Source organism: Chrysemys picta, chromosome 8 (assembly GCF_011386835.1).
Source record: "Chrysemys picta bellii isolate R12L10 chromosome 8, ASM1138683v2, whole genome shotgun sequence".
Taxonomy (NCBI): Eukaryota; Metazoa; Chordata; order Testudines; family Emydidae; genus Chrysemys; species Chrysemys picta.
This window is the reverse complement of record NC_088798.1, coordinates 18,787,813-18,802,716: the sequence shown is the minus strand read 5'-3', so window position 1 is coordinate 18,802,716 and position 14,904 is coordinate 18,787,813. Positions and strand designations below refer to the sequence as shown.

At 41.0% G+C, this 14,904-nt stretch overlaps 1 protein-coding gene across 5 annotated transcripts in view; it reads right to left on the bottom strand.

Annotated features, from left to right (window-relative positions):
* Positions 1 to 14,904, bottom strand: part of LEPR (leptin receptor) — a 62,452-nt gene that overhangs the window by 11,009 nt on the left and 36,539 nt on the right. For all 5 annotated transcript variants that reach the window (XM_005300085.4, XM_065553978.1, XM_065553979.1 and 2 more), the window contains 7 exons: positions 10,860 to 11,059; positions 6,132 to 6,280; positions 5,688 to 5,847; positions 5,515 to 5,597; positions 3,025 to 3,241; positions 1,232 to 1,414; positions 185 to 280 (listed from right to left, as the gene is read on the bottom strand). In XM_005300085.4, coding sequence (XP_005300142.1) covers positions 185 to 280; positions 1,232 to 1,414; positions 3,025 to 3,241; positions 5,515 to 5,597; positions 5,688 to 5,847; positions 6,132 to 6,280; positions 10,860 to 11,059 — 1,088 coding nt within the window. The remainder of the gene's footprint in view (positions 1 to 184; positions 281 to 1,231; positions 1,415 to 3,024; positions 3,242 to 5,514; positions 5,598 to 5,687; positions 5,848 to 6,131; positions 6,281 to 10,859; positions 11,060 to 14,904) is intronic.

Here is a 14,904-nt window from a genome sequence, read left to right as displayed (position 1 = left end):
AACTAAGCTATGCCAATTTATACTAACTTGACTAGCGTCCGTTATACTTCAATCACTGTGTTTTCACCACTGTTTTCTTGATGTTTCTCATAAAAACATGAGCAAGAGTCCATATCATATCCAAATGGAACTTTTACTAACCAGCTGCTGCTTAATAAAAAATAATTAAGATCATATTGGTCACCTTTGATGAATTCATCAGTCGTTTTGGGGTTGCCTACTCCTTCAGGGGATATTGGGTACAGGCTAAACTGGTACTTCTCAATAAGAATAAAATGATCTGGAAAGAAGAAATCAGGCTTTTGATTTAAATTCCAATTTAGTAATACTATAAAATACTAGCCTCTAGAGAGGCTTTGATCTCATGCAACAGAGGCTCAAGGCAAGCCCACAGGAAAAAAGAACTATTTCCTCTAGTTTAAACCTTTTAATTTTGGATTCAAATGTAGACCCAACAATCTATTTTGGATATATTAGCAATTTATTCTGATGGAATTATTAGCTTTTGATGAAAAGGTTATAAATATTAAAGCCACAGAGCACATATAGTAAAATCTGGATAAATAGGAGATATATGTAATATTTATATTTAACATACATTCAGCATATATTGGTGTTATCATAACATATATAACTGAGCTTTCCTCTTTATCACTTCCTCACTAGCCAAATACAAACCCACACATGTACAGGATGTAACAAAGATGAAGCATACTTTTTCCCAAGTTCAATATGGTAATGATGATCCTTAAATGGATGTAAATCAGGAGCAACTCCATTCAGATCAAGGCAGTTATATCAGCATGAAGCAGGTGCAAATGAAAGGAGGGTCAGGCCCAGAGTGAGTATACTATATGGAGATTTGCGCAGATCTGAACCGACTAGGCTGTAGTGCCTTTGTGTGCAGCGACTAAGGTGCGTATGGCCTTGTGGACCAATGCCCATGTGACACAAGGTGATATAGGACCAGGGCCTGGGTTTTTAACAGCAATAAGGACCAGTCGGCAATTCTGTATCAGCCCGGCTCATTAGCTTTATAGTTGACCCTCAACTGACAAATAAGATTCAGTACAGCCAAGAGCAATCTTTAACACTCAAACTATTCTTTCATTAAAAAAGAGAAGGATACAGCAAAGAGGCTGGATTCATGTATCCAGAAAGTGCAACCTTTCACCGCACTGTAATACACGTAAAAAATACCACATGTGTTTATTTTAAAGTACAAACTCACCATAAATATAGTATTTGCTAATATTTGGAGCAACTCGTATCCATTTCATTTGTTCTTCCTCATTAAGGTTTTTCCATTCGATAACAAAAGACGTTATCACATACATTTGAGGTGCAAGTGTCCAGGTCAGAATTACACAACTGCTGTTTACTGGATAAGCACTGAGTGACTGCACAATATTCACTGATAAAACAGTAAAAAGAATGATTAAAATGAGATCAGCTATACCAAATCAGAGTTGGGATTCACTTGCTGCATCTCAGATCCCAAGAAAAAGACTATAATGGTTTAGGTTCTTTGTTGTTTATTTTTGCATGTACACTTGTCAATGAAGTGACATTGCTTTACACCAGCACAGGACTTGTCTTCACGGTGGGGTAATGCGCTCTACAGAGGTGTGATTTCTACAGCACACCAACATGTTGCACATTAATTGGTCCATTCGGATTCTGCCAGTGCACACTGAAGGTACCCTAGTGTGTTTTAACGTAGTTCTGTTTGAAACAGCACTACATTAAAGCAGACCAGCAGCATCTACATGGACCGATTAATGTGAAAATTGTTAGTGCACTTGAGAAATCACACCCCTGTAGAGCACATTAGCCCACCGTGTAGACAAGCCCAGAGTATCTGGCTCCAGGTGTTAACGGATCAAATCTGTGGGTTGTGTTCCCACCACATTTTGCATCGAGTTCTCTCCTTAAGCAATATTCCTGTTTTGAGCAATATTCCTGGTTCTTACCTCGATCTTTCAAATCTTCACCCCTTAGTTAAGACATACCGTAATAGCTAAAACCCATCAAAATGTAGCTAGCAAAACAGAGAATAAATCTATGGCTCAAGTGCTGTTACACTCTTCTATGGAACAGGGATAAGAACGTAGGTGGCCAATTTCCATCTCGAGCTCCTGCTGCTAGTTGCAGCCTTTCTGAGGTATGTTCATGCACACCATCAACCAGACTTTGACCCATAAAAAGCACATGCTTTTAACTACTATTTTACAAAATTTCAGCTCTGCCTATAGGTTGCAGTAATGCTTCCCACAACATTTAAATACAGGCTACCGCCTAACAAGGCAGAGTCTGGGTGAATCGACAAAGAGGGCGCTCCTATGAAGTGTAAAGTCAATAATGAGTAAGTGAGCTGTCAGAAAATGCTGAGTCAATGGAAATCAAAATGTTCCACAGGAATGTGTTGATTTCACCAAAAGTCTTGACAGAAGAATCAGGCCGGCCAGCGAGCCTGCCTGCCTGGTTTCCTGCCAGCCCACCTAGCTCCCTAGTTCTCCCACTGCTCATCTGCCGCGGGTTCTCAGAAAGCTGGGGCACGTCAAGCTGCTCAATTTCCTGGGATCTCCAGTTCCCCTGCAGTCCACAGGGTAGGCTGCCAGGCTATCCAGTTCTCTGGGTCCCCCATACTCACACAGCAGGCTGCCAGGGAAATGAATCCCCAGCTGGCTAGGCAGTTGGCAGCCAAGGGAGCCAAGCAGTCCCCGAGGTGAGCAGCCAGGGGTCCTGGGATGCATATTTCATTTCAGAACCACCAAAACGTTCCCGCAGTGGGAATGTTTTGGCGTTGCCGAAACAAAATATTGGGAAATTTCAGTTGTTAAAAATGTGGCGTTTCAAGCTTTTCATTCCTAGAATAGCAGAGAAAGTCATCATAAGATGTACATTTTCCTTGTTAATAAAGATTTCTTTGTTAAAAGAAAACGGCCAAAAGGCACAGTAGGCATTCCGAATGTTAAACATCTTCTGAATGCATCGGTGTTATTACTAACCTGTTATTCTTACCTGTGCTCATTTGCTGTGACAGAGTTAAATTAAAATTCATTGAGGAAGCTCCAACTGAGTTAACAGCTAGAATTGTAATGGTGTCTGCATCCTCCATCCATGGATATGTATAGGTAGTGCCATTGGTGACATATTCCGTCCAAGTGATGTTTTCTGAAGTGTGATGCTTTACAATATATCCGCACACACTGCATAATGAGTAATTCTTCATCAATGGCTGCAGGAAACATCAGTATATTTTAGCTGGCTGGGTTTGATTTTCTCTGGGCAGTAGAGAACAGCCTTCTAGTTCTCAGAGAGCAGGACCCTAAATGATACCCCTCAGTGAGACTACTTTCCTTATACCTAAAATATTGCTGTCCATTTAAACAGGCTAAAGTTTTTCCATAATCACTGACGCCTGACATCTCTACTTACCATAGCTCCTAAGACAAGTGTGATCGAGGAAATGCAAACCTTCAATTTGCTCTGGTAACTCATTGTTTTATCTTATTATTTTTAAAGGATGCAGAGCCAGAAGGAATTGCCATGATCCTAAATTGGGGACGTATTTTCTGTAAAGGAGGCTCAAGACCAGATGCAATAATGCATGCGAGGCTGCAGGCACAGTTACCATGACTACATGTGCAAATAAGGGTAGTCAGTCAATCACCTAACTTATCATTTGCATGTGCAATTACACAGTTTGCATGTAGAGTCATAGCAATTGTACAGGGGATGGTTTACAGGTGCTAGAACAATTCTGCACACAGACCTTGGGCCTCCTTTTCTGAGAATCTGGTAAATGGACACTAACATCTTTCAATATAACTTGCATTCATTGTTTTTAAAGACTCCAAGTCATAGAGTTTAAGGCCAGAAGGGCCTCACAACCAAAATAAGCCCAAAGGAGACTAGATTCTGTGCCACAGGCAAAGAATAAGAGGGACTGAGGTGCAACAATGCCCGAGGGTCCTGCAATGGCAGGGAAATGAATAAGTGAGGTATATCCAGATAATCCTGGAAAGCGAACCACATTCTGCAGAGGAAGGTGAAAATCCCCAAGGTTACTGCCAATCTGACCTGGGGGAAATTCCTTCCTGATGCTACATGTGGTGATCAGTTAGATTCTGAGCATATGAGCAAGAACCAGCCAGCCAAGCCTTGGAAAGAGAGAATTCTCAGTGTCATCTCAGAGCTCTGGCCTACCCTGTCCATGGTCCCATCTCCAACTGTGGGCATCTAGATGCTTCAGAGGAAGGAGACAAAAAACATCACACCAGAATACATGGGGGGGGGGGGGGGAAATGAGGGGACTGGGGATCCCTTCCTGACCCATGCAGGTAGCCAGCTGAAGCCTTTGTTTTTTTGGCACATGTAGCCAAGCATCAGACTCAAGTGCAATATTTACAAAAAAAAAAAATTTTTAAATAAATGAACAGTACATCTTTGCAATTATATTTTATAGTGTATTGCCTGGTCAAGTCTTAAGACATCATGATTTGATTTATACATATGATATTGGAGCTTCTATTCCTCCAAACTGCTGTGAATCAGTGCAGCCCAGGTGGCAAGATTTGTCCCAACAGGAAGGAGGGTGAGTGCTTTACTCTCTGGATAAAATACTGTCCTTCCTATCCTGGGTGCTGAGAGGCTGGGAAGAGGAGCTGGCCATGCAGTGATTCTTTAGCAGAGCAAAAGGACTTGTTTGCTTTGAGAGGTGGGGATTATGTGCATATGGGCTGTGTGGGTGATGAACGAATACGAGCAGCACATACCCCATCCAGCCTGTGCTACTGATTGCCCCAGGTAACTGCGCTTAGGGTAGGGTCAGATCCTATTCACCCAAGATGGGCCTCTGGTGTGACAACCAGGGCAGTTAGCTGGGACACCACCAAGTGTTCTGCTGAACTGTAAATCTGGAATCCTGCCCTGCTGCTGAATGAAAACGGCTGCTGACTGACTGAGTGAACGGAGAGTCACTGTGTCCTCATAACCATCCAGAGCAACCACACAGCAAAGGGAAGGATTCTGTCCTATTAATAGAATACTATGTCTTATTGGTGAGTAGGGAAGAAAAACAGCTCTGCCAGCTCATGGTAGAAAAGATTTCAGTGTATAAGGAAAAGGGAGAGAGAACTGCAGACAGAAGTAAGGAGAAGAGAGAAAGATATGGGAGGAAAAGAGATAAGAACTGTATTCTGATTATATTGCAGTACGGCCACCAATGTTTTTTAGGAACCTCTATTACCTGACAGCGCTGCTGAGTGAGAGGTGGTAAAATTAATGAAGCTGTGTCCTAACTATTCTGTCTATAAAAGGACCATGAATAATGAATGTTTGAGTCTGTCATTCAGGACCCCACGTGCTTGCTCGATGCCCACCTACAATAACTCCATCAACACTTTTGAATCATGCATCCCACAAAGCCATCAAACTGTGGCATCATCCATATCATGAGTGAGAAACAGAGACAGTGAGAGACAGAAGCTGAAATACAATTCTTCATACCTTCCAAACTAAAGTAACATTTTTCTGCTTCCTTATGGGATCTTCATTAATAACTCTCCAAAATTCAGGACCTCTCAGGGGAGCTGCAAAATTACATCCATTTTAAGAAGGAGAACAATGTCACACACGCATAAAACTATAATCTTCAGAGTGTATTTATAAACTACACGCACCTTGAATATCCTGTACAATGGTATACGCTGGTTTACTCCAATCACTCCAGTAACCTAATCCATCTAGTCCACTGCAGCGCACCTGAACAATATATACAACACAAAGGTCCAGTACTTTTATCATGACTGATCTTGTTGGTGCATTTGAAACCTCAAATATCTGCAAAAGAATTAAAAATACTTAGAATCGGAACACCACACAGTTTTCTAGGCATCTGATTGAGATCTTAACTTCTCGAACTGGTAAATTCAGACCTCCTGCCACTGAGTCCAATGAAAGACAGCTCACTAATATAATTTTGCCACAGAAAATAAATTCTAATGCAAACTAAAATACTTTATCATATAGAATGAATTCAACATACATTGGTTGATTGACATGGACTTTGCATGCACAAACACTGCAAGGATGAAAACATTATTTTGTATTAAGTATAATAGTACCTCCCATAATATTTCTTCCCTGTTCACAGAGTACCGAATCTGAAACTTAAGATCGCTGTTCGGAAATGCTGGGTTTGTCCAGCTCACATTCAGCAGCCCAACATTCTTGGTGATTTCTGCCTTAACGTTAGAGGGAGGAAACGGCTTCACTAGAAAATTGAAGAGAAAAAGCCACTGAAATGTAGACTCTGAAATTTCTAATTGAAACCAATGGTACTTAATATTCTATTTTTCCCCTCTACATTGGACTGCATCGTGATCTTAGCTACAGCAATGCAAATTCTTCTCTGATATCAGGGGTTATTCCAGATTTTCTCTGGCTTATCAAATCAAAATCTTCTCAGTTTAACATCTAGTACACCATACAGGTTCACTTACTCATTCACTACAGATGTAACTAAATTGTAATTGACAAATTGAACATCTGTCCCTGGGATATTGCCCCAAATCAGGACAAAAAGTTGAAATATCAAAACTTTTCACAGAATGAAAAATTCAGAAAAATGTCAATTCAGAAATGTCAAAACATTTCATTTTGGTTTATCATTGTTTCATGTGGGGACAAGTCAACATTGGTGTCTGCATCCATTTCAGGTGCCATGCTACCTCCTGGAGACTCTACTACAGGGAGCTTGCAGTGGGGCATCATGGAAGATGAAGTAGGGCTAGGGACTGGGGGCCCAAAGGGGAAAATGGGGGCACGAGTAACCCAGAATTACAACTCCCATGATGCACCGCAGTGGCTCAGGCAGAAGCAGAAACTAATATGGAGTCAACCTGAAATTCAATGTTTTGATTTTCCAAATGGAAACCTCTGCCAAAATTGTTCTTTTCCTATGGAAAATTTCGATTTCAACAAAGCCCCATTTTGCAACAAGAGAATGTTTTGTTCAAAGTTCTTTGAGCAACCCTACTAAAAAGCAAGAAAAAAAGCTGAAGAAAACAACAGGGTAAGGAGAACTAGAATGACCACTTTGTTAGTAGCACAGTGCAGAGCGTGCTTCACTCACTGTAGCTCAACAGCTTTATCTTATCTCTACTATGTTTAGAGTGATCAGTGTGTAACTCAGACTTTTAAAAACTCTTCAGGCCAAGTATATCTGAAAGCCTTCATTTGCCAGCACGCCTCAATGTACAACGTGTATACTAGAAGTACTCTCCTCTGCCTGAAAACTAATGGATATTTGATCTGTTAGATCCTACTAAGAACTTACATTACTTTAGTAACTTGCAGCTGCTGTGTTGGCAAGTGCAAAATTCTTTTGGCATGCTGTATAGGCAATACAAGTACAGGACCAACACAGCCCCGCATACTCCACTATGTGCAATGGTACACGCATATCTGAGAAAGAGCACCGAAGGCCAGGATTACAATATGTCAGTGTTGCTAACGTCAACTTCAACAGAATCTGCAAACACATTTGTCAAAACAGGATGAAAAGAGTGAATCGTGTTTTTGAACCACAAAGGACCACCCCCTTGATCTGCACTCATTTAAATATGTTTGAATGCTCAAAACTATTTGTGAACTCCAAAAATGGGCACATTGTTAACCCACACTGTCAGTGTACTATCATTCGTTAACTCGTTGCTCTCTGCAGTGCTTGGGAAAACCAAATACAAAAAGCAAAATGTAAAACACATTTATACGTCCCAAAACCCCTTAGGGAAGAGGTATGGCCATAATGCATTGGGGTTTTTCCTTGGGCAATTCCTTTGGTCATTGTTCCCTCCATTTAAATTTTAGCTCGCAATGGAAGATTTGGTTTAATTTATGCTGAAGTCTTACTATCTGTGTGGATTTGGTCTTCTGCTCCCATAACATAATATTTTTACTCTGTTTTATTCTTGCTGTGCTTTAGCAGTCTAGTTGGAAAAAAGAGAGAAGTGCTTGTTCCAAATATTGACTAGAGATGGGTGGGAAAATGCTAGTTCTGCTTTCATATACTGTGTGAAAAATATTTGGGCAGAAATTTTGTCCTTTGGAAAACCTACATGGGGCTTAAGACTAAGGGTACATCTACACTACAGCGGGGAGTCGATTTAAGATACGCAAATTCAGCTACGTGAATAGCGTAGCTGAATTTGACGTATTACAGCCGACTTACCCCACTGTGAGGACGGCGGCAAAATCGACTTCTGCCGCTTTTTGTCGGCGGCGCTTACTACCACCTCCGCTGGTGGAGTTAGAGCGCCGATTCGGGGATCGATTGTCGCGTCCCGACGGGACGCGATAAATCGATCCCCGAGAGGTCGATTTCTACCCGCCGATTCAGGCGGGTAGTATAGACCAGGCCTTAGATGAGTCCAAACTGTAAACCTTCTCTCTGGACTTTGCAAGGCACCATTCCTGAAAACTCCTAGCAGACATTGGTTTGGCCTGTATTCTCAAGACAAGTTTAAGCAAAGTATTCTGTTAGTGTTACAGAAGAAAGTTTGTTGAACCTAGGGTGACCAGACAGCAAATGTGCAAAATCAGGACGGGGGGGGGTAATAGGAGCTTATATAAGAAAAAGACCCCAAAATTGGGACTGTCCCTACAAAATCAGGACATCTGGTCACCCTAGCTAAACCTGCAGTCTACACCTGTATCAAAAAAATCCACTTAAGAGATACCGCTTGCTGCAAAGCCGCTATGGGGAAACCTTGGTAAGGCCCTGAAATAGCAAAAGCACTTTAGTACATGAAGAATCCCATTGGTTTTAATGGGAACACACACATGCTTAAAGTTACATGTGTTTAAATGTTTTGCTGGATCAACAATCTAACCTACCAGGGAGTCTAGGACCTCAAATGTACAATGAAATGTTCAAGGTAATAATATGGGCCACAAGGCCTTCACAGAAACGTTTATTCATTGGCGGGGGTTAATTTGCTGTTTTGGTGGTTTTTTTAATTCAAGGCTAGGAGAAATTTAAGGCACAGACTCTTTATGGTTCTTATGTCAGTCTGGCCGGGCAATCAGAAAGAAGTCAATCACAAAACATCGGTTTTCACTGCCAGTTACTTCTCACATGCCAAAACTGGAGCCCCCAAAGCAGAACTGTCGAAAAGCTCAGTTCCCCAGTATCACTTTTGAGTGCAAACTTTTTTTGGAGAATCTGTATTATTAACCATAGATATTAAAACAGGAATAAAACCCTATTCAACAGGTAGTTTCAACAGGTATTTAGGGATAGATCAGTTGTTAAAGGAGTAGGTAGCACATAATTAGGGATGGGGGAAAAGGTTTGAGGTTTTATAAGCCTCTTGAGGCATTGTTTAGGGGCCTAATATAACTCCCAGTGACTTCAGAGGGATCTGGATCAGGCCCTGGCTTAGCAAAACTAGTTCTTGTGTGTGAAACTTTTATCCTTAAATTTAAACCCAAGTGTTTTGTAAGGGAAATTCACAATTAAAACAAGTTATTCTAGTGAATGGAACTCTGTGCTATGCAGGGATACATTCGTACTCTCCCCCAAAAGCTATACTGAGGTGAATGAGTGCCTCTGTGTATAGTATTTATAGTTTATTTTTTCAGTAGTCTCTCTCCTCTTTTCTATTTCTGCTCCTTTTTTAAAGCCTCTTCTAAGCAAACGTGAACCCTGTAACATTTGAGTGAAAGTCAAACTTTCAAATCCATGGGGCCCAACTCACCCATGGTCCCTGAAGTCACTCCAACATGAGTTTACCACACCATTTCTAAGTGGATTTGTAATTATTCCCTCTCCTTCGTACTAATCCTGAAATATTAGTTGGGGTCTGTTTAGAAATATACATCAGAAGAAACACTGTGCAATGAACTTCTTCAGCCTGTGAGTGAAACTAGGTGATCAATTCTCTTTCAGGTTAGCATTATTTTCAATGTAATTTGAGACAAGGTGCAACAAGTGAGTCTGACAAACAAAAGGAGGGAAGGAGAAATAAGAATTATGGTTACAGAAGTAATAGCCAACTGCTCGGTGATTCCTAGTGGCTCCAGCTAAACTTCATTTTCTTTGTATTTTTTTATTTTTATCTTTTTATTTATTTAAAGGACATCAGCTACCCCGGGCAGCCACAAAATGTAGACATCTGTGCCTGGGTAATTTCTTGTAAACATCACAGCAGAGGGGTGTCTGGAGGAGGGTTTGAAGAAGTAGTCAATAACCGTTATGGACCAATTCAGGAAGGCAGTTCCATGCTTAAAGGCAGCATGGAAGAAAGTGCAGAGACATTTGTAGCAGAAGGTAACAGACAAACAAGACTGACATCACTGGCACAGCAGAGGATAGGGACAACACAATCAGATAAGAGCAAGCACACAGGGAGAGGCAGAGTTATGGAGGGACTTCAAGGTAAGGTCGGAGATGATTCCTTCCTTCCCGTACCACTAATAATTGAAAATGCACTTTTTGGTGTGCCATGAATTAAAAAAAAACCCACAGAAACAAAAACTAACAACCTTTTTTTAAATCCAACCTTTCTTGTAAATGTCTCTGCAATAGCCACAAATTGATAAACAAGTAAACACTGGTTCTTTCAGCTGAAAACGTATTGTGCGAAGACAAGGCCTAATCCAAAACCCACTGAAGTCAATGGAAAGGGTCTTGTTGACTTCAGTGGTCTAACAATCAGGACCTTGCAGCTACTTCCAGAATCTGAGCTATCCAAAAGGTCACGAAGAACACCTCCACCTACAGCATATAGACATTGCTGCCCAAGACCACTACTGGAAGAAAAAGATATTAAAGAAATCTTTTGACATACCCACATCTGCTGGAATGACACAGGTTGGTGGGGATTCAAGTTTTCCTAGTTGGTGCTTTATCTCTATCCACATGGTATATCCAGATAAAAGAAAAATAGGCTGAAATGTACACTCGTAATAATGATTCCTCTGTAAATGGCATTCTTTTGCCTCCGACTTTGGAGGAATACTTGGAAAGTCAGAACAATAGATACTATTCCTTAAAAAAGATGAAAACATTCAATTAATAATTTTCAACAAAGAGCTGTTTCTGTTATGAATAAAACGCCAAAGAAAAGTTAAGAAAATGCTGAGGCTTAGAAATAATATTGATTGGAAATCTTGAACTTCTCATGCCATGTTTTAAGCTAAAGTCATAACAACATTTCTTTATAAACTGCTCACTTCCCTTCCCCTCTCCAAAATTACAACAGAGGATCACCCTTTTCAAAGTAACATTGAAACATAAAAAGCAAATAATACTTTCAATTAAACACAGGAAAAAATATTTTATCCTCTTGGTGTTCTAGCTATGCTTACAAAATTAGAACTATTATAATCATTCTTAGCGTTTGAGGGTTTGCTTGGTTTAATTAAAATTGCACTGCGTGGCTCAAGGCAATATGGTAATGAGATACCAAAGATTTTTCCTCTACTTTACCACTTCCAACCCAGCCCACGCCTGACTGAAAGCAGTTATCCGATGGCTGTTGTTGTGGCCTATGTAAAATAAGTTGCTGACCTAGAAGACAGGATTTTCACAGCACTTGATCACCTACACATTTGCCACTCATTAACTGGCAAAGTTTTGGGTAGTGTGGGCAGAGAGGTAAAGGAGTTTGGGCCTGATCCAAGGCTCACTAAAGTCAATAGGAGTCCTTCCATTGAAGTCAATGGGATTTGGATCAGGCCCTGAAAGGCCCCGTGGATAATGAATTACCTTCTGAGCTCTAGAAGTATTTCCTCCAGAGCACAGTTGAGAATGCTGGCAGTGTAGTGTTAGGAGTTTACACTTTTTTTTTTTTAACTTGATGTAGGGATTTATAGGACTCCCTCCTCCCATTTCTGTAGAATCTGACCACTCCCCATGTATTTAAAAACTGAAGCACCACGAACAATCTCTTTCCTCCTTCCTTCCCAGCTTCCAGAAGAAATGGCAGAGAGTTCCTAGGGGGGATGAGTGTGTGCGCACACATGTGCTGGGAGGGGGCAGGAGAAGTGATGGAATTACTGAGATAAAGTTGAGTCAAAATAGGATTTGCACATTTAGTTCTGAGTGTGCATGGGCTCTCTCCTCCCGTGACAATGAACATCATTGTCTAGTTCCAGCACCTGTGGCAGTTCTGTTGCCTGCACTCAAGAGCCTCTCCCTAGTGAATGACAGTTTCATTGGGCCAGTGGAATATAGCTGTGGTGGGAGGTCATGATCATAAAAAAAGAGCCAACCTCCTTAATAGCTAAGGCCAATCGCACAGAGAGCTTTGACTATCAATAGGGCCATACCAAATTCATGACCATGAAAAACACATCATGGACCGTGAAATTTGGTCTTCTCCCGTGAAATCTGGTCTTTTGTGTACTTTTATCGTATAGTATACAGATTTCATGGGGGAGACCAGTGTTTCTCAAATTAGGGTTCTTGACCCAAAAGGGAGTTGCTGGGGGGGTCACAAGGTTATTTTAGGGGGGTCACAGTATTGCCACTATTACTTCTACACTGCCTTCAGAGCTGGGAGGCCAGAGAGCGGTGCCTGCTTGTTGTCACCAACAGCTCTGAAGGCAGCACCCTGCCAGCAGCAGCACAGAAGCAAGGGTGGCAATACTATACCATGCCTTCCTTACTTCTGCGCTGCTGCCTTCAGAGATGGGTGGCCAGAGAATGACGGCTGCTGACTGAGGGCCCAATTCTGCAGGCAGCAGTGCAGAAGTAAGGGTCGCAGTACCACAACCCCGCCACAATTCCTTTGTGGGTCAGGACCCCTACAATTACAACACCTTGAAATTTCAGGTTTAAATAGCTGAAATCATTAAATTTACAATTTTTAAAATCCTATGACCATGAAATTGACCAAAATGGACTGTGAATTTGGTAGGGCCCTAGCTATCAGGACAAAACATCTTGACCTGAACTCTCTGTTGAATGGGGAAACAGTAGAGAGAGCAATGATCTGTTCACAGAAACTAGTATTGCTAAGCATATAGGCAGCTGCATTTGACGCCACTGAGATCTTTTCTCAGGAGTGTGGCTTTTCTCCTAGATACGAGTTGGAATAATAAACCCCAGAGATCACAAATGCATGGATCACCCTAGCCAAGTCTCTTTGGATACATGGAGGACTTCCGTTTCCAGAGCTATCAATTCAGCACTTTATAAGAACTTAACATTTGTTAAAATAAAGAAATAAAATAAGGGAGAGAGAGAGCTTCTCCAGCCAGTGTGGTAGTCAGTGCTTACTCAGTTATTGTTTTTCAGAATACAACCCCGTGATTCTGTGCACCATTAGAGCCCTTTTACAGCCAACTGTCTTGTTGATTTTTGACACCAAGTATGTAAGACACACTTATACAGAAGATTTCCTTCTATGTTCCAACTACCTGTTCAACTGTAGGAAGGGAAGTAAGTTCTTCTCCTACTCTAGTAAAGACAATCGAGAATGTGGAGGTGAATTTAGGACATAGCAAAAGCACTAACTGGAATGGCCATTGGGACAATACAGAATATCAAAATATGGCTCTTGATTGCCATGTATAAGGTGCATTAGACCACACTATTCAACCTTTTGATGCTGCACTGGAAGACCTCCTGGGGACATAGTGCAACAAGACAAAACAGCTAAGGGCTTGTCTACATGGGGACACACAGAAAAGTTTATCCAAATTAACTACAGGTGTGAATTTAAAGTGGATTTGTTAAACTCCATTAAATTCATGTATGGACCTTCTCAGTCAGAATTAATGTGGCCTTAATTCGGTTGAGCTTAAAAGTTAAACAAGCCGTAAGAAAAGAGCCAGGAAGTGGACATGCTGATGGCAGAAAACTTGAGGAGTATGTGTTAGAGGTAAACATCCTGGTTCAGATCCTCAGCTGGTGCAAATGAATATAGTTCCATTGACTTCAATGAGCGTATGCTGATTTGTACCTGCTGAGGGTCTGGCTCCCAAAGGGCAGATTGATGTGTGATTCTGCCTAACTGGACACACATGGCTGGAGCTCCATGAGAATGAAATCCCCTTTAGAAACCTACCAGATAGGGTGGTGTTAAAATAAATCCTGACAGGCTGCCAGCATCCATACCTAGCAATCAGATTCAGATGAATCACAGAGTGGGAACTGGGTGTGGGGGTGGTGCAAAATGCTAATGTGGCTAATGAAAAAGAGGAATGTTTTCAATTTTCCCTAAGATATTAAAATTTGGATCCAGGCCTGTGCAGCTCAGGCTTTTTGAGCTACTCACCAGAGATGTAACTGGTTATGTAATTGGACTCTAAGAGGTACATTTAGTTATATTTCTCCTGTTAATGTCAATAAAACGAATGCATATTAAATCGCTACATTCTGTTCTGAAGATTTACCCCATCATTCTGGATTTTTATTAGATGGTGTGTGCTGTTTTTGTTGGCGGTGCTGATTTGTAGATGAAGGTGGAATAACAGCCCCATCAAACAGTGAAAGGGCAAAATATTGCATCACACTAGAGGGTAGAATGGGATTTTATTTGCAGCATTTTAATTGCATCAGTGATTGTGAGGAAAATAGAAACTAGCACAACAGATTCATGCTTCTAGCAAAAAAACAGGAATGATGCAAATACAGCATATTTAACTCTAACCTTTAGACTCCAATTTTCAGGATGACCTCGTATACCTCCAAAAGGACACTGATAAGCACTACCTAGCTATTTCTATATATTAAATTATCTTCACAGTCTTTCTAATATCACCACCTTAGATTATTAAAACAGAAGGAATTTTTCAAATCAAAGTTTATTCTTAAATATTTATGGTGGATGCTTAAACCTGGCATTTCATTCAGTTTGGGCAGTGAAACAAAGTGGTCAGTTTCAC